Source organism: Denticeps clupeoides, unplaced genomic scaffold (assembly GCF_900700375.1).
Source record: "Denticeps clupeoides unplaced genomic scaffold, fDenClu1.1, whole genome shotgun sequence".
Taxonomy (NCBI): Eukaryota; Metazoa; Chordata; class Actinopteri; order Clupeiformes; family Denticipitidae; genus Denticeps; species Denticeps clupeoides.
The window spans coordinates 80791-108525 of record NW_021629746.1 but is presented as its reverse complement, the minus strand read 5'-3'; the positions used below and the strand labels follow the sequence as shown (position 1 = coordinate 108525).

At 45.1% G+C, this 27735-nt stretch overlaps 1 protein-coding gene across 3 annotated transcripts; it reads right to left on the bottom strand.

The window, feature by feature from the left end:
- Positions 1-321: 321 nt before the first annotated feature.
- Positions 322-20560, bottom strand: LOC114773227 (myocardin-like). Of its 3 annotated transcripts, none has more exons than XM_028965740.1 (13): positions 20370-20560; positions 17771-17836; positions 14597-14652; positions 14179-14254; positions 13287-13439; positions 11948-12111; positions 10870-10968; positions 10120-10421; positions 9326-9464; positions 8259-9143; positions 7433-7570; positions 3725-3782; positions 322-3401 (listed from the first exon to the last, which is right to left on the bottom strand). In XM_028965740.1, the coding sequence occupies exons 1-13, from the start codon at positions 20422-20424 to the stop codon at positions 2893-2895; spliced, it is 2700 nt and encodes an 899-aa protein (XP_028821573.1). In that variant the 5' UTR covers positions 20425-20560; the 3' UTR covers positions 322-2892. The 3 variants fall into 3 exon arrangements, with proteins under 3 accessions (XP_028821573.1, XP_028821574.1, XP_028821575.1); XM_028965741.1 differs by having other exon boundaries at positions 7433-7567; XM_028965742.1 differs by lacking the exon at positions 10870-10968.
- Positions 20561-27735: the final 7175 nt, after the last annotated feature.

The window sequence follows — 27735 nt, the reverse complement described above, 5'->3', positions numbered from 1 at the left end:
TTAAGTCGCTCTGGATAAGGGCGTCTGGTAAATGTAAATGTACCGTCATCTGCTGTTTTGCTGGAGCCATCAGGAACAGAAGTCAGAATGTTTCCATTATTTCACTTTAATAGTAATACAATGGTGTAGACAATATCAACAATGCTTATAATATAAAAAAGCTTATTTGTGGCCAAGCAACAACAAAGCTTTTTGTCATTTTTCAGTACAAAAAAAAAAAAAAACTAAGATACTCACCAAGAGCAGGTATGTCATATAGTGCCTGTATAGAGTGTGTATTCCATCCCATAAAACCCTCATAAATGTGCATTATTTCATTCTCACAAAAATACGTTGGAGACATTAGACAATTACACATGTTACTCATTACTGTGACACTTTCCACAAATGTTGGAAACCATGTAGGATGACCTTGCTTTTTGCTTTGTAGTCCTGCATTGCCACAGTGAAGCTTTATAACAAAAGTGACTCAAGAAAATGAAAACATAACACATTAGGGAACTGATCCCAAAGTTTTTGGTCATAAAAAAAGAAAGATAATATTAAAATGGTGGTGTTCGAATGCAGTTTTTTTTTCCCTTCCATAGAAACCCACACCAAATTCAACTTCTCTGTTGTTTACCATCCACATCTCAAGTTGAATTAGGCATGGTGGAACAGGGAAGTTGTACATGAGTCAGGTTCTTGAGGACTGGATTTGTAAAGATGATTTACAAATTGTTTTACAAAATTCTACATGTAATCCTGAAACGCTTAACCCATGAACGCTTTGCATAATTTATTACATAATGCATTCAAAGCCATAATGACAGCACTTCATTAAATTAATTGTTTAGGTTAAAACCCAAAACATACACCAGTAACTCTAGTCTGAACAATAAAGTGAGGAATGACATATAATGTGCAAAGCTTTGTTGTAATAATGCATAGCTGTATTGTAACTTCCCAAAACATTGTACATATCTCACATTCACAGTCTGATTAAAATCTTCTGCAGGCTTTCTGGAGGGCAAGTGTGGCGTAATGTGTATGAAGTCACTGCTGTCAGATGTGAGTGTAGAAACGGTCCCATTAGGAAAAAGCCACCAACAGGTGCCAGTATTTCACAGTTACATGGATTAAAACAAACATAGTCAAATATTAGACTATTTGTCTTTAAGAAGTGCTAATGACATTGGTTGTAAAGGCTCGTTAACCATTTTGGGGACATGTCAGAGTTGGTTATGAGGCAATAGGGTACATTTATTTGACTTATTTATTGACCTTATTTTATGATGTAATCTCAAATGCAATGTATGGTTCAAATGGAGTTCTTACCATGAACACAAAGGAATGTCATATAAATACATTTTTTTTTTATAAAAAAATAAAAATAAATACAGCTCAGGAGTGAGACCTACAAGGGAGTGACTATGCTCTACATTTAAAGTTCTGTGAATATTTAAGTGACTGAATATGAATACAAAATCAAACATAATGAGTTCACAAGCCGTGTCATGCTGTGTCTCTGGACTGCTTTTAAAGGGAAAGAATAAACAAACTTAATCTTGTCCTTCATTTGGTTTTGTCTGCCTTTGTAGAGTGCAGGGGTTAACAGTACACACACACACACACACACACAAACAACACGACAGAAGACTTGGCTCTTGCTTGAATGAATAAAAAAGGGGGTGGGTCAAAAACAATCGATGCAGCAAAATATCATGATGCATTATCCGTAAGCTGGTATTTGGGATTGGTGTACTTTTTATAGCAGATGTGATAAAACATTATGATATTTGTTGTGTGTGCGTGAAACAGAATTAACAAAGCCGCATAATCGTCAGAGGCACAAGTCGACATCCCGATAGAAGTCGTCAAGATGTGTTTTTGCTCCTCTTTCAGTTCTTGCCTCTTTTATTATTATTATTCACCGCAGTAATGTGGGGAGTACAGTGGAGTGCACGGAGTGGCAAGGTGAGGTAAACACATTTTCATGTTTCACTCCCTCTGAATTATTTTACCCCACTGCACCAATATTGTTATAATACATATATTGTTATATATATATGTAGAGTGTTTGAGGATGTATGAAGGACATTTTTTGATGATAAGCCCTAATTATATATATCACACACATACACTATATGTATGGTATATATTGTGGTATAATTTTTATCATGGGCAATGCATCACAGTAGCATAAAGTAGTGAATCGCTGGTCACTCAGTGATTCCCACCCCTAGTAAAAAGTGTTGATTATGGTCGTGGAGCTATTCATTAGTACCATTGGTAAATCTGGCCCTTGCCAATTAACCTGTATAAAGGCATATCAACTCAAAGAGTCTTTGTCCAGACAGCTTCTACTCAAAGTCTCAGCACATGTGTGCAGTGTGCAGCATAAGGCAACGCAAACAGGAGAAAACATTTTCTCATGTATGCAAGGATAATACTGTGACTGGTACTATATCAAAGGTGCAATGTGAGCATTTCTGTATGTACAACAATTAAAATGGTCAGTTGTCTTCATGTCCCATGTCCATGTTGCTCCATCTAGTAGAATGCTGTGATATTTACAACATTGGAGAATTGCATATTCACATAATTTTTTTGGTTTCTTTTTTCCAGTAATTCAAACATTCCTTAAAGCTCACTGTCAAAATAAGAGTTTTAACCTCTAGATGAACAATGCTAAAAAAATGCATAGCATGTTTAACTGTGCCTGGCTGTGACAACCTCATAAGGCATATTCTGTGTTATAACGTTCAATGAGCACTTAGTGCTGATAAGAGCACATCTATCTTGTGGAGTGGATTTAGACGACATCTACATCGAGCCCAGATTCTGCGATGAAGCATCAGGTGATGGTATATGGTGCTGGTTTGCTCTTTGTTATTCTAGGCTGGTTGAAGGTTACCAGTGCTCCAGCTGCAGATCCATGGCTGAGGTCAAATTGATGTCTGTCACATCCAGAAACTCACTGTTGAATATGCTTGGTCCAGGTAGAGGCATGGGGGTGTAGCCTGCAGCTGAGCTAGGTGGGGTCAACTCCAGCCACTCCATCGTCTCCCATGGTGACTCCGAAAATGTCATCCAAAGCCCTTGCCCATCACTGGGCACAGGGGAAACCTTGTTTGCCATGGGAGACAGTGGGGTGTCCATCAAGTCCCGATTGCAGACCACCTTGTCATCATGCTGAGTGCCACCAAAGCCTATGTTCACCTCCTCCAGATGGCCCTCCTCGCCACCTGTCCTGACCAGGCAGGCATCACCGGGCCGAGACATTGGGCTCAGCAGTGCCTCAAAGTGACAGTCCCCAGAGTTGCTTGTGTGCTCAAAGAGCAGCTGTGGTGATGACATGTGCTCATAGTGTCTGTGAAACTTGGAGACTGTTGGAAGGCTGCTGGTTCCACCCAGAGACACTGTAAGGTGAACCACAACTTTGGTTACAGAGGACCACTCATCCTGTATATGAGCTGGCATTTTGTGGAAGAGAAAGGACTGGAAGGACAGCATATGAGTTAGTTAGAGGCCTCTAAACTACCTGTCCACCAGTGTGTCTCTTGTTGTGTCTCTTTAGAAGTAATACATGACATTTTTATCATACTGTTCACAAACACACATGCAAAAACTCATTCCAATCCAGAAAATAAAACCAACATAAGAAAAAATTATATAATTTTGGCAACTATGAAAAGGGAACTACAACTTTGAAAAGTTGGTAAGTTTGGTAAAGAAGTCCTACCTCCACTCTCAATGAGGACTTCAAGAAGTTCATCCATCTGCTGGCTTCTAGACAATTGCTGGAAAGACAAAGAATTTTGGCACTTTTGTGAATTTGTGCTCTTGTCACTGACCATAAACATTTACTAACATTGAATAGCTAGCACCATCAATTAGAGGAAGGTTAAGAGCACAGCTGTGTGTAAGATAGACACCATCCCTCTTCTCACTTGTACAGGAATGACTGAGCAGTTAAATAAAATCCTTGGTGTAGTGTCTGGTGTTTGGGATAGTTAGACAGTAGCTCATGAGAGTATCTCATGTTTGGGATGGTTCAACATTAGCTATGGAGTAGTGTCTGGTGTTTGGAATGGTTAAATGATTAAATAGTAGCTCTGGGGTAGTGTCTGCGGTTTGGGGTGTTTACTAGCTCTGGAGAAGTGTCTAGTGTTTAGGATGGTTAGATAGTAGCTCTGGATTTGTGTCTAGTGTTTAAATTGGTTATATACTAGCTATGGAGTAGTGTCTGGTGTTTGGGATGGTAAGATAGTAGCTCTGGAGTATCTTATGGTGTTGGGATGGTTACTAGCTCTGGAGTACTGTCTGGTGTTTGGGATGGTTAAATAGTAGCTCTGGGGTAGTGTCTGCGGTTTGGGATGTTTACTAGCTCTGGAGTAGTGTCTAGTATTTAGGATGGTTAGATAGTAGCTCTGAATTTGTGTCTGGTGTTTAAATTGGTTATATACTAGCTCTGGAGTAGTGTGTGGTGTTTGGAATGGTTAGATACTAGCTCTGGTGTAGTGTCTGGTGTTTGGAATGGGTAGATAGTAGCTCTGGAGTAGTGTCTGGTCTTTGTAATGTTAAATAGTAGCTCTGGAGTAGTGTCTGGTGTTTGGAATGGTAGGATACTAGGTCTAAAGAATTGTCTGGTGTTTGGAATGCTATATAGTTGCTCTGGAGTTAGTGTCTGGTGTTTGGATTGGTTAGATACTAGCTCTGAAATAGTCTCTGGTGTTTGGAATGGTAGGGTACTAGGTCTGGAGTAGTATCTGGTGTTTGGAATGGTAGGATACTAGGTCTGGATTACTGTCTGGTGTTTAAAATGATTATATACTAGCTCTGGAAAAGTGTCTGGTGTTTGGAATGGTTAGATACTAGCTCTGGTGTAGTGTCTGGTGTTTGGAATGGGTAGATAGTAGCTCTGAAGTAGTGTCTGGTGTTTGGAATGGTTAGATACTAGCTCTGGTGTAGTGTCAGGTGTTTGGAATGGTTAGATAGTAGCTCTGAGCTTGTGTCTGGTGTTTGAAATGATTAGATACTAGCTCTGGAGTAATGTGTGGTGTTTGGACTGATTAGATACTAGCTCTGGAGTAGTGTCTGGTGTTTGGAATGGGTAGATAGTTGCTCTGGAATAGTATCTGGTGTTTGGAATGGTTAGATAATTGCTCTGGAATAGAGTCTAGTGTTTTGAATGGTTAAATACTAGCTCTGGAGTAGTGTCTGGTCTTTGTAATGTTAGATAGTAGCTCTGGAGTAGTGTCTGGTGTTTGGAATGGGTAGATAGTAGCTCTGAAGTAGTGTCTGGTGTTTGGAATGGATAGATACTAGCTCTGGTGTAGTGTCAGGTGTTTGGAAATGTTAGATAGTAGCTCTGAGGTTGTGTCTGGTGTTTGAAATGATTAGATACTAGCTCTGGAGTAATGTGTAGTGTTTGGACTGGTAAGATACTAGCTCTGGAGTAGTGTCTGGTGTTTGGAATGGGTAGATAGTTGCTCTGAAGTAGTGTTCTTGTGTTTTGGAATGGTTAGATAGTTACTCTGGAATAGTGCCTGGTGTTTGGAATGGTTAGATGGTAGCTCTGGAGTAGTGTCTGGTGTTTGGAATGGGTAGATAGTTGCTTTGGAATAGTATCTGGTGTTTGAAATATTTAGATAGTTGCTCTGGAATAGTAACTGGTGTTTTGAATGGTTAGATACTAGTTCTGGAGTAGTGTCTGGTGTTTGGAATGTTAGATAGTCACTCTGAAGTCATGTCAGGTGTTTGGAATGGTTAGATACTAGCTCTAAATTAGTTTCTGGTGTTTTGTATGATTAGATACTAGCCCTGGAGTAGTGTCAGGGGTTTGAAATGGTTAGATAGTACCTCTGAAGTCGTGTCTGGTGTTTGGAACGGTTAGATAGTTGCTCTGGAAATGTGTCTGGTGTTTTGAATGGTTAGATACTAGCTCTGGTGTAGTGTCTGGTGTTTGGAATGGGTAGATAGTTGCTCTGGAATAGTGTCTGGTGTTTATAATGGGTAGATAGTTGCTCTGGAGTAGTGTCAGGTGTTTGGAATTATTAGATAGTAGCTTTGGAGAAGTGTCTGGTGTTTGGAATGTTAGATAGTTGCTCTGAAGTCATGTCTGGTGTTTTAAATGGTTAGATACTAGCTATGAAGTCAGGTCTGATGTTTGGAATGGTTAGATAGTAGCTCTGGAGCCATTTTGGCCAGTTAGATGGGTTCTGCAGTAGAGGCAGTTAGACAGCAGTTCTGAGTAGTGGTTTGATGAGTAGAAGCTGGTGTTTGGAGCTGTTAGAAAGCAGTTCTACACAAACAATGGCATTTTTTAAATCCAGTGGGCAATTATAGAAATCAATTTACAGAAAATAATATCAGTAAAGTATATCAGTCTTCATTTGAAGTTCCGCTCTTACTAAACGCTCTGTTGTAGTAGAAGCTCATGGTTCAACAAAAGTCTAACAGTAGTTTAAGAGCGGAAGCTGGTGCCAGGGAAATTAGACAGCATGGTATTTGCAGATTGGGTCCTAGTGAACCAAATTGTGGATTACAACGATAGAACTCCAAAAGCATTCATCTAAATCGCTCTGGGTTAGAGCGTCTGCCAGATGCTGCAAATGTAAATGTCTACACATGATGCTGATGGTCAAGGCAGTTAGACGTTGTATACCCATGGTCCAGGAGCAGCATCTGCCTTGAATGTAAATGTTTGCCAAATGCTGTAAATGGTGTTTGGGGAAGTTAGACAGTAGCTCTAAAGCATTTTTTCTGGCTGATAAATGGTGCAGTTCTAACAGCGGCTGAGGATCAGTGGCTGGTGTTTAAGGGCAGTATGGAGGCTGTTAACCGACGCAGTTAGATTGCAGGTCTGTGGTAGTGGCCGGTGGCAGCACTGTTAGACATCAGAGCTGCAGTAGCGGCTGGAGGCTGAAGCAGTTAGAGCAGTTACAGTAGCAGCTGGTGGCTGAGCACCTTAGATAATTCTGTCTGGGCAGTGGCATGTGGGCAGTTTGTACAGAAGCAGAGGTTACTTGGTTCTGGACTGTCTCTGGCACACTCTTTTACCTGCTTAACTGCATCCTCATAGCGGGGGGGGCAGTTTATTCTCGGATGCAGTGGAATCTGAGCTACAGAACGCAGTGCCCTTGTGCCTGGGGGAGTGCGTAACTGCCATCTACATAAGGAAACAGGGTGAGATTTTAAACCAGTGAAGAAGAAAGAAAAAGACACTGAACTCTCACATGGTATGTGAGGTATTATTGAAGTGATGAAATGCCGGGAAATTGGTTTGATCTCCAAAGTAGTTCTATAATCCTCAGAGAGGCAGAGATGAACTGGCTAGTCAGTCATGAGTTTTTAACAGGATCTATATGATGTTTGACCTCAGAGTGAATATCCTGAGCTTGACGCTCACAAGATGCACTTGAGGATGAGGGTGAGGTTGAATTCTCACCTTGTGCTGCAGGGAGTGACTCTTGGTCTTAGCTGGACCTCGTTGGTTCTGGCCCACGTCCGCTGGGCTGCTGTAAACTGGCGGCAGGCCCCGGACCTCCGAGGGGTAGCAGATACTCATCGGTTGTATGGTCTTCTGCTGTAATTGAGGGGGGGGGAATGACTGCGGAGCTAATGGGCAGCATCTGCAGGCTAAATGCTGGTAACGATTTGTTTGTTTATGGAATTGGAGTTTCCTGTGTTTTGGTGGTCTGTCAAGACCATAAAACAAAGTTTTGGTGGAACATCTAAAATCTTGTTCAGATGCTGTCTACGTGGTGCCAAAAATGCTAAATCGGAAAGATTATGCAGCCTGGCCCTCAGCAAATCGGTTAGATTTGAAGACCCAATAAAAATAGTCAGATGCTCATTGGATTTGTGCACAAATGTCAGATTCACTAGTTCAAAATTCACTAGTCAAAATTCTTCTGCTTTTTAACCGAGATTGTATTTGTGATGTCCACTGATAACACTGAACAAGTGTTATTCTGAGAAAAGAAAAAAAGGAGGGGGAGGAGAGAGGTTCTTGCCAGATTGTGTGATCTTGATATTTAGATATTTTACGTAAAACCCGCTAGTGCGGAATAAGAACGAAATTGTTCATTTAGCAGGTCAAATTGTCACAACGATTAAATAATGTTTGGCCATTTTGGGTGTGTTTTGGCACATTTTTTGGCCCACATAGCTCAGCTATCTGACAACATTTTATGCGGTATTGTATGCATTGATGGGAGTAGTTAACTTTTACTATATTTGTGGAATGACGTGGACTGTGACTGCCTCAGTACCTGTGCACTGTGTGTCTGGGGCCCGGGGTGGGTGTCCCTGCCCAGGCTGGGGGACAGCAGGTAGGAGTGGCTGGGGGACGGGGGCAGGCTGTTCGCCTGAGGGCTGCTGGGTGCCTTGTTGCCGGGGGAGTCCTGAGGCGAGCACTGTGGGCTAAGGAACGCCGAGATGCCCGAAGGGTTCCCGGAGGAAGTCCCCACTCCAACATAGCTGCAGGGGCCGCCGCTCTTGAGTTGTTGGGAGGCCAGGGGGCAGCTGGAGGCCAGGGGCTCCTGCTTCACTACCACCCCACCCAAAAATTGTTGCATGTGGTTGGGAGGAGGCTGCAAGTGGGTAGGGGTGGATGGGGACAGAGAGGGGGCGTGGCTTTGGCCAGGGTCCTGTGGGCTGTGCTCACGTTTCCGTTTGTTGTGCAGCTGCATGCGGAGCTCTTCCACCTGCCGCTGTTCCTGGTGCAGCTTCCAGGTCAGCTCTTCAATCACCTTCTGCTTCTCCACCAACATCTTGTCCTTCTCTGCCTCCAGACCCGTCCCTCTAGCTCCTCCCATCAGTCCCCCCTCCTCCAAGTTCAGTTGCCCTGGTGACGCCCGGAGCCCCAGTTGCGGTGATGACATGGTGACATCACTGAAGCTGTCAGCCAGACTACCACTAACCGACAACTCAGAGGATGCTGGTGAGATGGGCGGAGTGGAGCTACTGCAGTAGGGGTAGTAGCTGCCCTGGCACATTGTGTTCGATGAGCTTGGCGATTGGTATGACAACGAGCCCGAGGCAGGAGCATCAGCAGAGATGGAGTCCCTGAACGGTCGCAGTCGTTCAATCAGGGTGGTCTTGGTTCCAGACACAGGAAGACCCCGGATTCTTAACTGCTGGCGCAGCTCGGACACCTGGACAATTAGAGCAAGTGAAGGTCATCACAGGTCACATTAACTGAACACAGTTTACACCAAAATCTGATCCAGACACCGGGGTGATAGTAGCCTAGCAGGTAAGACACTCGCCTATGAAGTCCCACAAAAAAAAGTGATAGTGATGAGATTGAGAGTGAGGGAGAATGAGACGTCCATACTTTAAGGTCATCCAGGTTGGCCGGCAGGGGTCCAGGCCTGGCCGGAGCTCCGCTGGGTGGGCTGCAGTAGGAACCCTTCACAGGAGAGGAAGACACACTGCTCCCTGCACTGCATGAAGGCGGGGGCTCGCTGGACGGCCTTGGAGGTGGGAGCACATGCACAGGGTCAAGTGGAAAACAAAAGAAATTAGGAAACAATACAGGTCTGTGTTCACACAGAAGATCCTATACTAATGAGTATGTTGATTTCACTCTTAATTATTTAAAAAAAAATGTTGAAAATAGAATTATCTATTGCCTCTCTGGTTACCTTGCTTTTATATAGTTGCATAAGGGGGCGCACCATACACATTTTCTCTCATCTGCCCCTTGAGAGCGCATTAAAGTCTGTAGTCACATTTTAAGTTGTAAAAAACTGGTAAACACATTTAATGCATTTTATATTTTTTAGTGTTTACTCATCAAGCCAGTTTGAGAATAATACGTTCAAACTCGATGAGCCTGTGGCCTCAGTCACACATTAATGTGGTCACTCTTTAGTCTGGATCTGTGAAAGAACTTCTTTACACAGTCCTCTAAGCCAGCTTGATCCTCCTATCATTCGTAACTGTCTTATGCTCTTTACTTCTTCATAGGTTTTCTACAGTGTTTCTTTTCTCATATGGCACTTAAAAAATGGGAAAACTGCAAAGTTGTCCCAACTTCACACCCATGTAGCTTTTAGAAGGGGTGCAATATGGTTAGTCTTCGGACAACTCATTAATTTGATTTTAATAAACCAATGTGGGACGCACTTGTTCACTGGTGGCTGAAGCAAAGGCTGGTAGTTGAAGGTCTGCGCCTGCCGGTGCTGCTGGGAATGCTGGGAGCTCTGGGAATGCTGGGAGTGCTGCTGGTGTTTCTGCTGGCTGAGGATCTGCAGCTGCAGGAAGAGCTGCTGTTGCTGAAGGAGCCGGGCGTAGGCAGAGTCCATGGGTGGTGGAGACTTCTCCACCTTCTGGTCCGGCGGGATGTACTGGTGATACTTGAGCTTCTTCACCTTGGGCTTGATGTCTTTGGGCTTCTTGTGTCGGTTTTTCTCTGACGTTTTTGATGACTTTTCGTTTGTTGGAAAGAGAATTTTAATTTCATTTAATAAATTGAATAAAATTTTCTGTAATTTTAATTTCTAAACTTTGGAAGCATTTGGTTGTACGCTAAAACTAATTCACATGTAACCTATTAGTCAGCTATAAGAGATGTAACCCTAGGGTAATAATGTGTAAAATTGTCAGTGCTGCATATGCATTGTTTAGAGAAATTGGTGAGAAAACCTTAATGACATAAATGACACGATTTGGTAAGAATATGAACATATTCCTCTCATTTTTTTTGCACATTTTTCTCCACATGAGGTAAGTCGGCCTGTGTTATGTGCTTTTATCAGCAGCAGAATAGCTCACTGGCCTACGTATATACTGGCCTACGACAGTTCATAAACGGGCTCAGGCTAATCTACAAATTTGCTTATTGAATGTGTTTCAGAATGCATGAATTCGTCTCACTTTGATAATTGCCGGGACAGGTACGGGTGGCACGGTCTGGTTGCTGTCAGACAACGTCTCCTCTGGGCTTTGATTGGCAAAATCCCTACTCTGGGCTGCCTAAAAAGCCAATGGAAACAAAACACTCATGATAAACTAATTTAATGAAAAGTATTTCCTGAAAAGAAAGAAAATTGGTCCATTTATTATTCTCCATTTCCTGTAACGTACTGTGCTGCGCTACGTCCACCTCAAACTCTATCTCTAACTTTGAAAGGAGTTGACCTACAGTGTCACTGTCTATGAGTGTGTGTGTGTGTGTGTGTGTGTGGTGGATAAAGGCTGCAGGTGTGTTTTGGCACCGGGAGGGCACGTGACTGAACCCTCTCGTGCCGTGACAGGGCTGCACTGAAACCCCCCCCCCAAAAAAACTCTGTGTCCTCTCCACTCTGAGGGCAGGACGTTGGCATCCAGCAGTTCGGAGCTGCCAAACACCCGCCAGACACAGAGCACCAGTGCGCACGAAACTGTGCAGTTCCCGGTCATACCAGCACTCGCCACCAGGGGCAGTTTGCACAGGCGTGTCCATGTACTGACACCCAAGTCCGCAGAGATCTGGCACCTGACACACGAATACGCATCTGAAAACGCATTCGCCTCACACTCTTATCCCGAGCAGCGGAGCTGGGTTCAGTCGCCAGGCGCGATCATCCAGTGACCTTGTGGGTCAGACGGCTAATCCTGTCACCTTTGGTACCCACTAGGCAATTTGCAATTTTACTGTGTGTTTCAAAAGCCCTCATTCAATTCAATGTCCTTATTTAGTAACAGGTCAAATAAAATTTCATTTCCAACATTAGACTTACACTAAGAGTGTCTTATATGGGGTGGAATATCTGACGAGAAAGCTACAGACACATCTCTGTAGGCATGTCTGTTCTTATATCAGCAAATATTATCATCAAATGTAGGATGGTGAGCATAGAAAATTAAAGTCTTGATCCACAGATATTATTACACTGATAAAACCCTAGGGCCTCACAGAAATGTAGAAGAAAGTGTATGTGTGTGTGTATGTGTGTGTGTGGCTGTTACTGACCTGTTTGTGTGTGATGAATGCAGGGGACAACTTTTGTTCAGCGTGAGGGCCGGCAGACCCTTGTGACTCGTCACTGTGGGCATGGTCTGGGGACATACTGTCGCTGCTGCTGTCGTCCTCATAGACATATGAGTCCTCAGATTTCTCCAGTGCCCCATGACTCACTGCACACACACACACACACACACACACTTTAATGAAAGAGTTCCACAGACTGAGCAAACAGGTGTCTGTGTGTGGTACTGGTAGAAGGGGGGCTGTTTCTGTAAGTGAACGCGTGTGTGTATTTTAGGGAGCTGAGACTCATGTAGTGTCTGGTCATGTGACCTGTCACAACAGCAGCCCTGGTTTCCGTCAGGAGCACCCCATGGCTTTACCAGCAGCCGTGTGTGTGTGTGTGTGTGTGTCACATCGAGCAGAGCATTATTTTTTCCACCTGCTGATGCCCCAAATGTCTGCCGTAGAGCCCAGTGTATCAGATATTTGACGTCTGTACCCTTCAGACCCAGATACCAGGACTCGACCCCTGCCCGTCCCCCTGTCACTTTCAGTCCAGACGGGGGGGGGACACACTGCGGGACAGCACACAGCTGGGGAGCCCCGCCTCATACCTCCGTAGGTGGTGCAACGGAGCCACATAAATCACGTGGAGTCCAAACATGCGAAGGGGAGGGTGCGTTTGATGTGGAGACGGGCCGGGCCGTCCACAGCTGCTGTTTGTCTCAGTGAAACACGTCCCTCTCGGTGCAGGGAAAATGTAAACCGACGGACGGACCTTGCGAGGACTGCCGCAGCACACGACGCTGGATATTTGCTTTGAGGACGTACATAAACACGCGCCCGAGGCGACGGGGAGGGGCCACGCCGCGGGGCAGTGGCCGTGCGCACGCCGAGCCTAACGGCCTCCTAAATCAGGCGGCGTTAAGGAAATGTCGGAGAAAGGCGTGCAGGAATCCGCTCGCATAGTTCTCTGAGGGCCCTTCTCTGATCGAAAGAAGGATGAACGCACTGGATGCGAAAGCGCATACTTCCACAGACAGAAACGATTTATCCCTCACCTTTATTATGCTGCCCTGGCTCTCCGATAAACAGGACTCGGCGCGAGGAAGGTAGCGGTAGCTACGTCGACCATTTCGGAGTAGCACACAATGGCTGCAAAACGATGATGTTATGCAATGAATAGCGTGTTCTTGGTTTGTGTCCTGTATGTCCTCCTTTTGTAATGGTCTGAAATATGTCGCAGTTTCACAGTTTCAGTTCGAGGGTTAATAGGAACGCCGTAGGCTGCCTCCCAGGTAGACGTTTCACCAGAAAGGGGGGGGGGCACTCGCAGTGGTACCTTTCAAAGCTGCCTCTTTGACACTCGAATCGACCGGAATGATGTTCTTCTCCACCAGCTCCATGGGGCCCGGCCTCAGGGCGATCTTCTCGTTGAGGTCGTCGGCCAGCCGCGCTCGTTTCAGTCTCATCTGGTCGTCCTCGCTGTCTGCGTCTGCGCGACGACCAAAACAGCGGTAATCTTGGTTAAACCCCCGCGCGCGCTTTAAGTAAACGGTTATTGTGTGCGCGTCCAAGCTGAGGCGTGCCGCCACAAACACGTCAGTCCCCGCGGCCGAGGATGCGTCCTGCGGACCACTCTGCGTGCATGCACCGTGAAGTCACCTCAAGTTCACTTCGTAGGCAACCGCCGATGTTCTTCACGGGCCTGAGCGCTGAATACGGAGCATGGAGTAATGGCACAAATGGTGGCCATTTCTGAATATTTTTAGAGTCAGAGCTCTTCGTGAAGCTTTGACAGCCTGGATACAGTCAAGCCCAACATATTGATATTTGATTTTTTGGTTGGTTAAGAAGCTGACAGTCAACCCGCCTGCAGTGTATGACAGATTCAGTTTTAACAGGTCTCGCTGCTCAGTAATTCTATGTGTTAAATTGGGGGGGGGGAAAGGCAGCGTAGGATGAGAAAATGCTTCCTCGGCCCTCATTCTCAACAAGCTGTTTGTTGGAAAAAAGGGTAAAACTCAGAACTGGCAGCACTGAAAACGTAATATCAGAAGATTTAATTGCCCATAGTTACCGTAGGTGGAACCAAATATTCAGTGTGTACAGATGATGTATATACATAGTATATACATAGTGTTTACACTGTAAACACTGTAAGTTATTAGAATACCTATTATAATTTCTACTCGAATAAAGATATTTTTTTTTTTTGTTTTTACTGTCCTTACCTTGTAAAACATGCATGTTGGCCAAGTCAGACTTCTCTGGTCTATTCCTGTTTTTGTCTTTTAAGCAATCGCCAGTCTGGGAAAAAAAAACAATTACACCAAATCAAATGACAAATCTAGTGCGCGTTTTCCTGGTTAGCGTATCCTTTATAGAAGTTCCAACATTTTGAAATGCACGATGTTATAACGCAGATATCTTTAAATGTTAACATTACTTATGCAAAAGGGATCCAGGCTATTTGGAGATAATGGATCACAATTTTCTCTTTCTCCCTCGGAAAAAATTCCTGGCTTGCACTACAATCGACCTGGTAGACGGAGGAGCTCAGATATGAGTTTGACTGAGCCCCCTTACTCAAGCCTGGCCCATGAATCTTTCAGCAAGGGTGGATTCGTTCTGACAGAGTGTGTCCCGAACCTTGGAGCGCTGAGGACCTTTCCCCTGCTCGTGGAGTGCAGCTGGGTTCTTCAGGGCTGGAAAAACAAATAAAACGGAGCTGGATTAAAGGCATTCAGAGCACACCGTAATTACATACTGCGGACACTCTCTGCCCCTCAGCACGTAACGCACTTCAGCGTATAGCTATGCCTGGCTTCCAGAAACACTTGTTGAGACATGGCATATTTGGATTCGCTGTGTGTGTGTGTGTGTGTGTGTGTGTCTGATGAGGGTGGTTGCTAATCACTGATCCCACTGAACACCTGTCACTTATAGAATCCAGAGCAGGTCGGTGGACATAATGCTGATAGCACAGCTCCTACTTGAGCCAACTCACACTGATCAGTGTTAATCCCTAATCTAACGATGATCAGTGTGTTCTGACTGATTGTTCTGACTGATTTTTGATTTTGAAAAAAAAAATATATATATTGCATTTTAAAAATAATAATGAAGCTAATCTTCCTTTCTAATGACCCTTGTATAAATGAAATAGTCGACAACAAAAAAGATGGCCCAGCCCAAGTTTATAGTTTTTAGCCTTTTATCTGTGGCTCCTTGCTGACTGACGGGAGGGGGGCGGGACTCTGTGTCTGGGCTCCATCCTCTGACACACTCGCCCTGTTATCTTCATGCCCATTCACTTCTGCTGAACAGCCCACTGTGGCACAGACGCCACTCAACAGCCCGGCTAAAAATACCGCGGCGAGAAAACGCGAGATACTCAGCGGCAGACTGCATTGCTGTGCCGCTGAATGGAGTAATCTTCACCAGTCTTTCACATGCACACCCAACAATATGCATTTCCACCGGCATGTTGTCATACACAGGTGCTTTCAAGTCCAACTAGAGTCATAAACCACTGCTGGGCATTACCGTGTAACTGATTAAATCAATTATACAAACGGTTAATCGGTTTCTTGTCTTTTAAGCCAAATTCCAAGTGGATGCAATCTTACAGGACTAATAAAACTGGTTCTGAATTCTTCCACAGGTCTGATCTGCACCCACCGCAGTCTCATTTTCATGATCGTACGAGACTAAACTATGACGGTTTTACAACAGTAAAGTTCTACAGGCAACGATTTCAGGAACCGTTGCCCCAAGTTGTCTTGCTCGGAGACTGCAGTGCATGGAAATCCCAGGAGGTCAGCAGCCAAATGATGTGCTACAACCATCCTGTCTGGCACCAACAATCATTCTTCCAATAATTTGGTGTCATTCGTATACACCAATTTTACAAATAGCCCTGACATTAAACAGAAGCCAAAACCCATGCATCAAAATGACATTTAGAGTGATCGTTTAACGGTTAGACACCTCACCGTGCTGTCAGTGGATCGCAGCCTGTTATTGGACCTTGTTGTTTTTTACATTTTTTATTTATTAAATGTATCCATAATGACTGATGGCAGAAACGGGTTCTCCTCGTAACACAGGAGCAACAGCCAATCATGTGTCCGGCGCAAGAGAGCTCAGGCTGCGGTCACATTTTACTGGGGTTACCACATACAGTTAAATAAATATTAACATTACCCAATCCAGAACAGAGCCCTGTAAATGAAGAGTGGAACGTTAAGATAAATAAAAATGAGGCTGCTCTCTTCAGCCATTAAATGAATATTTCCATGCACATCATAATGAATGCAAACAGAGCACCAGTGACTATTGCCACTTGACCGTGGCCTCTGGAGATGTGGAGATGAAAGACAATTTGCCTCCTGTGACCACCGACTACCCAGGGGGATCATTTATGGCGAAAAGACTGAAGACTGCATTTTAAAAGCAACGTGGTGGCAATGCTCCTTGAACATCTCCACCTACGCTAACTCCAGCCAAGTGAACTCAATCTGAGGGTACTGAGGTACCATGAAGGAACCTACGGTTGTCCTACACAGTGTCATGCCACGTGTAGCTTTGAGTGTACACAAGGGGGGCTACCAAGTTTTTATTATTTAACTTGTACTCTACCAATTGAATGAAAAGCATCTGGAACTCACTTGGTCAGTCTCCTGTAATCCTCATGCGTTCCACCAATGCTAACTCAAAACAGGTGGAAGAAACGCTTTCAGTTAGCATGGTAGTTTTAAAAATTTGCAGTTAGAGTCCACAGAACAACTGAGTTTTGGGTGTCCGTCACCATCTACACAGGGGAAGATGGAGATTTGTTCTGCAGATTGTGCATGCTGTATTTCTGCACCAGTGCTAACATTTTGAATTAGACTGTATCTACTCTGGTGAAAGTGAAAAAGTGAAAGTGAAACACTGCAGCACAGCACACGGTGACACACCAAAACGAGCCCTCTGCATTTAACCATCACCCTTGGTGAGCGGTGGGCAGCCACGAAAGTTGCCCTGGGAGAAGTGTGTGGGGACGGTGCTTCACTCAGTGGGATCTGAACCCGCAACCTTCCTGTTATGGGTCTGCTTCTTTACCCGCTAGGCCACCACTGATTATTAAAGGTGTGGTAATTGGGTGGTAGTAGGATTGCGGTGGCAGTAGATTAATGGGTAACACACTCGCCTATGAGCCAGAAGACCCAGGTTCAAATCCCACTTACTACCATTGTGTCCCTGAGAAAGACACTTAACCCTAAGTTGCTCCAGGGGGGGGACTGTCCCTGTAACAACTGATTGTAAGTCGCTCTGGATAAGGGCGTCTGATAAATGCTGTAAATGTAAATGTACATGGTAATAATGGCCAGAAGACCCAGAAAAGAGACTTTGCATGTAGTGGTATTAGGATATTAACGCCGAACACGTTCTTTATTTAAAACATGTTGACAGTGTTAGTATGCACGTTGGCCCTGTTCTTCTGAGCTGTAAGTGTATTTGAGTGTCTGGTGGACATGCTTCAGTCACAATGAGGAACCTCTGAATATCAACGTGACAAATCAGCTCATGTAAATCTGCAGACCTGAGGTCAGTGTGTTCACAGCAGTTTAAATGCTGTCACATGGATCGCTTTTCACTGGGACTCGGTGGCCTTGCTGTGACCATTTTATCATAAGTAAGTAACTGTGTCTCACCGGCAAAACACCAAGTGCACCCATTTGTCATGTATCAGCCCAGGCTTTACAGTATGCCATGCCCCACAATGCTCTGCTTCAGCCAAAAGGTGGAGCTAGTCATCCAATGGGAGGAGCTACTCACGAGGCATGGTTCCCTGGTCGGCCAGCTGCTCCCGAGACCTTCGCTGCTGAAGCCTCAACTGGAGGACTGTAGGTGGTGGACGGGTGGGGGTGGGGTGGGAGAGACGGGAAAGAGATAAAACTGAGATGCTGTGTGTGTGTGTGTATGTGCACATTTGTGTCAGCCATGAAGTGGATGCATCAAAGAAACAAAGAAAAAATGAAAGAGAGGATATAAACAATATATGTTTGAAGTAGGCTGTTGGTGGACACTAATCGGTCATGGCAATCAAGCAAAACCTTCCTCCATTGTGTGGTCTTCTATGGTGTGTGTGTTCAGGGATAGTCATAAATGTTAAAATGTGATGCTAACTAAAAGACTGATAGGCCCAACCTGATGTTTATTTCTTATTGTTCTTAATTAAACACATTTAAATACACAATCTCTACATTATCAGGCCTCAACTTTCTCTGAACTTTATTTACTTGTCAGGATTCATTAAAAACATTTAGATTCTAGCGTGCTGAGTGACATTTCCTTATTAATAACCATTATCTTATGCTATATGATAATCATTCATGCTCGCTGTTTATATATCATAATATTTAAATATAACACGTGATATGTGCCACAATATTCTCTCATCAAAACCATTAAACAAGCATACGATCAAGAGATTTTATTACTTGTCTGTGTCATATTAACCTAAATATGATGATAGTAGAGTTAATAGAGATAATAGAGTTGATCTGTCTCTGTGCCTACATATTTAAATGTCTATAAACTCAGCTAAGATGTAACCCAGGATCCTCTTCCTGCACTCAACGTATAATTACTACCCATTTTATACAAGTGATAGAAAAATTAATCAAACGATGATGTTTATAACTTATTAAAACAGCATTTACAAAAGTAACAGCCTAAAACCTTCAACCTGAGGAATAGGTGAAAAGAGTTTACTGAGTATACCGACATTGTTACCTATCACATTGGCCCTATCACATCTAAACACTCCTACACACTACAATGTCCCGGCTGGTTCTACTTAATCTATTTATTCTGATTTATTCAGTAATAGCAAGAAGACAGTTCGTTGGAACAATGTATTAATGCAAACGTTTAATAAACCTGACATTAATGTTACAGCAAGGTCGCCTTGCTTACCTTTTGTGTGCGACATGAGGCTGGTTGACCAGCTAGTTTGACCAGTTTTAACTCTCAAACCCGTGTGGGGCAGAATGTGGTTTGCATGTGTTTGCATTTGTTTTTGCAACCAGGATTCGAAGCCGAGCGAAGCAGCGGGATAACGTATCCCTCCCCAGCGGGATCATGCATTATCCCGTCGCACGTCTGCCTGGAGCAGACTTTAAAGAGCCGATGCTGCCGCTCCCCGACTCCTAGCGGGGGGAGCGAAATCCCACCAGGGCCGACTGCCCTCAGTAAGAGCCACCGCGGCTTTTAAAGACCCGGCGGATTGCATATCACTTGTGGCGATTGGAACCAGGCGAGCGGCGTTAAGGGCTTAAAATAGCTCCACCAGTTGTCTTGAGGGTGAACGCCGGCCCGCTCCGCACCCAGCTGGGCTGATCAAAGGCAATTAACCACGACTGTCCAAATATTATGCTTGCGCTTCTGACGCGGTGGAAGTTAAAAGGGGGCTTTGGCGTTGCGATCTTCGGCGGAGGCTGCCCAGCCGTGAGAAAGAGTGCCTCGGGGGCCTGGCCTGACCGATTCGCTCGGCCGTTACCGGGCCTTCGAAAGCGAGCAGGGTCCGTGACTCCGACAACTGCGCGAGGCTGCTGCCCTGTCCCTCCGGACACTTTATTTCCGCTGCCCGGCCCTCAGCATAGAAGCATGCGTGTCGTTATGCCAAACATGCCAGCTCGGTGCGAACAGCTCACCTCTTCCCATGACCACGGCCCGGGAGCGGGGTTACGTAATAGCGACGCAAACGGGCCGGTTTGCAGGAAGGGCATGCCCAGCTTCCCAGCCCCCCGAAGGAATGAGTGGGACCTGTCCACTGGGACCCTGTGATCCCTATCGCACAGCTCCCAGACTTCCCAGCCCCACGCTGTCAGCCAAACGACCAAACAAACGGCCGGACAGATGTAGCCACTGCTCTAGCCCGGACGAAGGGGAAAGTCGATGCGGCCGGAATGGTCCCATTCCAACAAGGTGAAAATCTGCGCGCACACAGTAACTGTTCTCTCAGAAAGGTGGCAGCATTGGCATGCATAATCCATACACACACACACACACACACACACACACTCAGGTCTGATGCGTGTCACCCTGTCAGGAGACGTCAGGGAGGACGTCAGGTTGGGCTGAGGGAACGACGGCATCTCAGTGGGCCAGAGGTTAAACGGACCTTCAGGAGGAGCCACTCCAGACTGTCAGTAGCAGGTGAAGTCCGGAGTTTGACAATGTCCTGCTGTAGCCGCATGACCTTTACAATTTAACAACGTCCTCAGATGTCCAGCTCTGTTTACGCTTTTTGATCTACTGATGCAGCCGCAAAAACATGTACGGTAATAATTCCCAATAAAGTATAATTTCACCAATGAACCAGGATCTGAAGCACAGTATTAAAGTACTTTGTGACAACGCGGTGACGTACCTGAACGGAACTTGCTGCGAATCAGTACTGAGTGCTCAGAGCCAAGGAGAGTCATAATGCCAGGACAGCGTTGTCAGCCTTGCGGGAAAGCAGAGGGACGCGCTCACGTCTCACATCCTCCACTGGAACCGGCGCATTGTCGGAACGCTCCACAGGAGCGGGGGGAGCGGGGCGAGCGTTCCTGCCGGAGCTCAGAGGGACTCTGGCTGCTGACTGCTCTCCATGAGAGAGAAGTCAGACCCCCCTCGCAGGGAGGGGCCAAACTCTGAGGGGTTCGGTCATACACTCCCCCTGCTCTCAGTTGACAAACACACACACACACACAAATCCGGGTGGTAGTAGCCTAGTGGGTAACACACTCGCCTATGAACCAGAAGACCCAGGTTCAAACCCCACTTACTACCATTGTGTCCCTGAGCAAGACACTTAACCCTGAGTGTCTCCAGGGGGGACTGTCCCTGTAACTACTTTTTTTTTAAGGCGCTCTGGATAAGGGGCGTCTGATTAATGCTGTAAATGTAAATGTAATGTGACCACACAGACCTCACACACACACACACACATAGAAATATGTGCTCCATCACACACTTACACACACAACTCTGTATAAATACTCACATGTACACACGATCTCTCACTCACGTACACTGTCCTCGTTGTAGGCATTTTCAACATCTTTTAAAAGCGACATGTGTTGCTGGTTGTGGTTGTTATCTTATCTGAAGTACAGGATCCTGCAGTCCGAACACAGGCCCTGTTTCCTCTGGCTCCCCCACAGAATGACCGAGCTCGCACACACAGGGACACACACTGGCTCTGCGACTCTGAAACTGCATTTCCATCTTACCCCGCCGGCGTGGATCTCGCCTCGCCCAGCTCCTCTAATCCCAGTGATGTGCAAATGCGCCGTCATTCATATTCTCGCCCAAAAACCAGCATTGCCAGATCTTAAAAATTTACATTGAAATTAGTACAGCTCATCATCAGATAAAATCTATTAACAGGATTTAACTAATAGCTCATTAAAACGCCGCATGGTGTGTGCACGGTGAGTTTTTCACGCTCTCTCTGAGTCAGAGTGGGTTTCCTCTGGGATATATGTATATTCGCGACTCTGAATAGTCTGTAGGTGTGTGTGTGTGTGTGTGTGTGTGTGTGTGTGTGTGTGTGTGAATGGTATTTATGCGACCCTGCCATGGGCTGGCATCTCGCCCTGGGTGAGTCCCCGCCCTGCGGCCAGTGTCCCAGGACTAATCCGTTCAGGACAGTGAGCGAGGGAGTGAATAAGAGTAATTACTCATTAACTGTGATTTCATGTGCTTTTTTTTAAAAAAAAAAACAGCATAGAATTGAACCCCTGGCTGTTTCTCTTCTTCATATCATGGACAAGTTGTTCTAACAACGTGGTGCAGGAAGGCAGTAACGGCAGACAGAAAACATGTTTTATGTTTATACATTTGGATGCATTTTATTCCCACATTTTGTCACTTTCATTAATCGGGAATCCTAAGCAGGGTGGCTGCCGCCAGACACTGGTTGCAGGGCGGGGCACCGGCAATCCACGGGACACAGCTCCAGTGGCTCAACTGGTTAGAGCGCGGTACTAGTGGGGGTGCCACCGAGGTGCCACTGAGCAAAGCGCCGTCCCCACATACTGCTGCCCGGGTGCCTGTCATGGCTGCCCACTGTTCACCAAGGCTGATGGTTAAAAGCAGAGGACACATTTCGGTGTGGCACCGTGTGCTGTGCTGCAGTGTTTCATTCATCATTCACGCTCGCACCCAATTTACAATTCCCCTAGTCGGCAGTTTCAACTTTTGTAGAAAACGTTGTGTTGGTGTACTGCAATCTACTGAACAGCAGTGAATTACCCAGAAACCACAACGAAGACCCAGGACCATGTGTGGTCTCACTCTGGGCCTGCCTCCCCCAGACGTCAGTACAGGCTGGTTTCATTCAGAGTTTGAGAGCTACGAGCCTCTATATTTATTGCTAATTAAGAAGGTGCTCCTCACTCAGGCTGGGGAAGGAAACGTCTTGCCCCTAACTGGCAGTTCTACTCTTCGTAAACACTCCCTCCTCCCCCCATTTCTCCAGACATCATCAATCTCTGGGCTGTTCCTCTTCAGGACATCAGTAGCCATTGAGCTATTCCTCAGCCAGAGGGTTTTGGGGCTTTTCCCCACTAATGGCACCCAGTTTGTGCCTGCTCCCCTCGGCCTGCGTGAAGGACCCGATTCCAATACACAATCCCAGCCAAATATTTACATTAGAACATCTTGAGTTGCAAACTGGCCTTTTTCCCCTGGCACGGCCCCTGGCCACACAGCTCCGGCTCTTGGCTGTGGTCTGGACGGCTTAATTAGCAGGTGAAAGTGCTTAAAGCGATCGTGGAGCAGCGGGGTTGACAGTGAACACGGTGCATCCTGCCGAAATTCCTCAGAGGGTCACCGAGTCCCGGCTTTAATTGGGCTTTGTGTCAGTGGACGTGACATGTTTCATCTGAGCGCGCTCTCCACAGCTTCCTGATGCCGAGACCCCAGACGTGAATCATTAGCTGTATACAATGGTCTAAGAACAATGTCCATTTAAAATACATGATATGTCATGGGTCTAACATAACACAAGGGCCGGGTCGTTTAAACCGCAAAAAAAATCCGGCATTTTCCAACCAGACTCGATTCATCAGAACAGCTTCATCCCTGCCGACATGTTTACTGGCTCCCTGAAAAGACCACTGGATTAAAGAGCAAGATAGTCAAGTTAACATCAACATTTTACTTCCATTATAACTAGACACTGTCCTTAACAGATTTAAAATGGATTAAGCATTTTGTAATTTTTTTTTTGTTTCTGTGGAAATAATTCCTATTAAAAAGTATCACAAATACCATAGAAACAAGCTATACATTAGAATGTCTGCATACATGTTCTGTCTGAGCGTTTTGTCTGTGTTTCTGAAGTCATCAACACATACAGATCCAATATCCACACCACCCAAACTGACCCAAAATAAGTCACGAGACCTTCGGTGGTGGTGAAACTGGCAGTAAATGATATTCTTTGAAGGGGGGTGGGTTTGATTTAGCAACATAGGTGTGACAGGTTCTGAGGTTAAAATGAGAATGGATTGCATAGAGGGCTGAGTGAGAAGATTTCAGTGTTGAAAGCTGGATTTGAGAAGACTTGGGCTTGAAGATTAAGAGTGAGATCCTTTGTTGTTGACGGATCAGTTTGACATCTGGCCTTGAGAGGTTTTGGCACTGAGATTTCTTGACCTGACAGTTTGTTATTGAGTACTGAGTGAATGAAAGGAGTTTTGAGGTGTGACGTTTTCTGTGTTGAATTTGTGTTTGAGTTTCAGAAGACCTGGTCTTGTGGGCTTTGTTGAGTGGTTTTTGGTACTGGTGGTTGAATGTGTGTTTTGAATTTAAAATTGTGCTTGATTATTATATGCCCATATTTGCCCATAACCTTTTTAGTTTATTGAGATTAAAATAAGAAACCTTTAAAATGTGTGTTGCAACGAATCTTGAACATGAATTCACAAAATGAGTTCCCACCCATCCTGAGTTGACCATAAACAACCTGTGTGTCTCTTCAGTACTGTCACAAGTCGGTCTATGATGCCTACACACCCACGCCAGGGCTTCATGACCCCCACTGTAAAGGTCATGACCTTGGAAGGGAGGGTCACGTGAGGAAGAATTAATGTGCTTGTGTGACCGTGTCTGTGTATGTATGCCAGTGTATTCCTGTGTGAATAAGCAAGTATGAATATACACATGTGCGTTTTAGTTAGCCTGTGCATGTGTAATTGTGTGAGTGTGTGTGTGTGTGTGTGTGTGTGTGTAGGAGTGCAGCAACAGCTGGTTCTTATCTGGGTGAAGCCCACTGGTCTCGGTTACAGCTGCACTTTCATTAATGTCCCCTGCTTACTGTCTGAGCACCGAGTCGCCAGAAGGGGAGACCGTAGATGCAGGTAAACATACCCCAACCCCACATCTATCAGCCGAAGACACCCCCCCCCCCCAACCCCCCCCCAACCCCCCCCCCCCACACACACACATATACACAAATAACCTCCAATGCTGCTTCAACCACTACATATCACACACATCAGGCCAGACAGACTAACCCTGTCTCATTCAAACAAGATACAGAGGGACACTGGCAGATAGTCACGTGATACACAACTGGCTGCCAATCACGACTCATCATAGGCACACGGCCACACCCAGCACATCCAGCTGGTCTCTCTCACCCCTTTTAACCCCTTTCACAGCGGTCCGTGTATCTCCAGCCTCACGAGATGCTAACTAAAAGAACAGGCCAATTCTTCATGATCTTCTGCGATCATTCCCCCCCCCCAAAAAAAAAAATTAAATTATTATTCCAGACTAAAGTTTCCCACCACTGAACCAAGATATGGCCAAACATGAGTCCTTTCTTTATCAGCCCACATCAGGGGTCATTAGAGAAGTAAATGCTTTCTCATGCAGACTTCCTCTCTATCAACTTTCCATTTTTTTTTCTCAAGTTTACCAGCTAGGTTAAACTCATCATGTCGACCCATGTGAGAACTTAATTAAGCTGCTCCTCACTGAGGCCGAGAGCCCGAATGAAAAGAGACAGGCGCAGCCCTCGGCCAACGGAGACGTGGGGAACGCTTGTTTTGGTGTGAAGGCGTGAGACTTCCTCTGCGCAGCCAGTGGGCATTCAGTCCCCGACTCCATGAGACAACAAAGGCCACAATCACAGAGGTTCAACCAACATGCTGGACCCTGCAACATACACACTGTTATTTCTCGCCTTCGCAACTGTTTGGATATATTATTTTTTTTGCCACCGCTATGGTCTGCACATGCTGGCAGACAGCCACGGCGCAGAAGAAAAATATGTATGAATGATGAGTGCAAAGTCAAACTCGGGGCTACCCCTGAGCCCAGTGATAACTCCGGCTTATTAGCTGGGCTTATGAGGTGCTTTCAGAGCTATTCCTAAAAGCTCTCCAGATTTCAAATTTAATAATACCTGTTGACTCTCTTTTTATTCCAGATGAAACCATGACTAATGTTTTTTTTTTTTTCTTCTGAGATAAAAGCGCTGTGTATCCAGAGCCGATGCAAGAAACGTTATTAACGGTGCCGCCTGAGTTCTGTTATTATAGAGCAAGTTTTTGTACAAGTTAAACTGTATGTACGTTCTGATCAGATATGTGTGCACTGCACTCGTCTGTGTTTATTCTGCAGAAATGGAGACTCAACTGCAATTTTTGGTAAGACAAAGATTCAGTGACCTCCCATAACTGATCCAATCATTATTGAGAGGCACCATGTTTTTTTTGGAATGTTAGTAAAAGTGAAGTGAAAGTGAAGTGACTGTCCTTTTAAAACAGAGCACAGCACACAACGACACAATGAAATGTGTCCTCTGCATTTAACCATCACCCTTGGTGAGCTGTGGGCAGCCATGAAGCAGCATGTGGGGACGGTGCTTTGCTCAGCAGCAAAGTACCCGCTAGGCCACCCCTGCCCCAGCAAGACTTGGTAATTAAGTCCTGGCATTTTTTTTTTCAGGTTGGTGGAGGAAATATATCAGTTATCATCTTTAGATTTAAAATAAAAAGTGTGAGATGCAAACATAAATTGAATAAATGGGCTTTTAATAAAACAAAACGCTTGACAGGGAGCTGGTGACATGAGTTCGCTTATAGGGCCCTGATCCAGTGACACCATCTCACATTTAAAAGGGGTTCCATTTGGCATCACATGAGGTTCATTCTAAAGTTTTGGACCAAAACGTGCACCCAGAAATACCTAATGAATTGTTTTCATGTCTTCACAGACAATAGCTGACAATATGTTGTATGTTTGTTATGCTGTGTGTTCATTATGAGCATCTTTAGTTGCTGCAAACCTGCAGTGGAAACACGCCTTGTATGCAGTGTATGATCAGTCATGCTCTTATGTCCTTTTATTTCTAAGTCCTCTCCCCCCAGAGTGGAAAAAAACACCTCACTGCCAATCTGATTGTTAAGATTCCAAATTGCATCACAAAAATATTAGTCTTGTCATGTGCTTGACTGACCTAAACGGAACCCAAAGGCCCAGCTGAAACGAGCTGTCAGAGAGATCGTTTCCCCGTCAGCGGGGGGAGACCCGGCTCTGTTTCTCTTCAGAGACCCCGGCCACATTTGTTGCTTTAGGCCAGGACCCATCTGACCACCTGCGATTCACCCAACATGGGAGTTGGTCGGGTCCTCCCTCGTGGCTCGGATGGTCAAGGGTTCAACTCCCAGTGAAAGCGCACACAGCCATCTGCCTCTGGAGGAGTCTGACAACAGCGGAGATGTGCATTCGATTAACTGGTTTACATGTGAGATCCGCAACATTACATTTTTACCGTGCCTGCTCTGCTAGGTAACTCACTCAGGCACTACATGATTCATTTTCAGGCTCAAAACCCATAAAAACAGAACAGACCTGTGTTTTTATTTCAGTACCCTTGAGAAATGTGCTTTGATAATAGTTTTAAAGAGAGGGGAAAAAAGCACCACACTTCATACTTTGTTCACATTTTTTTTTCTTGTTACATGTCCTATTTCAAAAAAATCCCTAAAAGTGTTGTGTACATCTAGAGGATGTTCCATCCTGAAATTATTTAAAAAACCATGGGAGACAGACTCAACAACAGTTTTATATACTATAATCCTAACATCACACACTAAAGAGATTCAGTCAGAACATAGGACCACACACTGGGACCACCACACACTACCATCGGATCAAAGTAACACTACTGTCAGGCGTTTAAAATTGAATTTGGATGCAAATTATTACCTGTTTTTCTGTACAAGTGGAGGGGGGAGTGAAGTATTTTTTTTTTTGCAGTCATTCACTGTCCTAGAGATATTGATATTAATATGATAAGGCCTTGCATAAGAAATTGGTAGAAAAACATCATGTTTGTTCTCAACATCTGTTTGGTGACGCTTTTTGGACATTGCGAAATCCACGTCCTAAATATCAAACATATTGATAAAATATTGTTGGCAGAGGCTAATTGAGCCCAGAATTTTTGTCCAGTGTTGGCTTATTAACTTGCCTGAACTTTTTCATTACAATTGTGCTCTGAAAATGTGAATCTAAATCTAAATCGATGGCAGTGGTGGCCTATCAGTTAAGGAAGCGGCCCCGTAATCAGAAGGTTGCCGGTTCGAATCCCAATCTGCCACTGAGGTGCCACTGAGCAAAGCACCGTCCCCACACACTGCTCCCCGGGCGCCTTTCATGGCTGCCCACTGCTCACTCAGGGTGATGGGATACATGCAGAGGACAAATTTTACTCTGTGCAGCTGTGCTGC

What these genes read in the sequence shown, in the direction of transcription:
- LOC114773227 (XM_028965740.1), bottom strand. Translation starts at nt 20,424, where the DNA reads ATGACTCTCCTTGGCTCTGAGCACTCAGTACTGATTCGCAGCAAGTTC. An exon ending in CTGTCCCGGCAATTATCAAA is followed by an intron (nt 10,422 to 10,869) that starts GTGAGACGAATT and finishes ACAAACGAAAAG; the next exon opens with TCATCAAAAACGTCAGAGAA. An exon ending in CCCAGACACACAGTGCACAG is followed by an intron (nt 7,571 to 8,258) that starts GTACTGAGGCAG and finishes CCTCAATTACAG; the next exon opens with CAGAAGACCATACAACCGAT.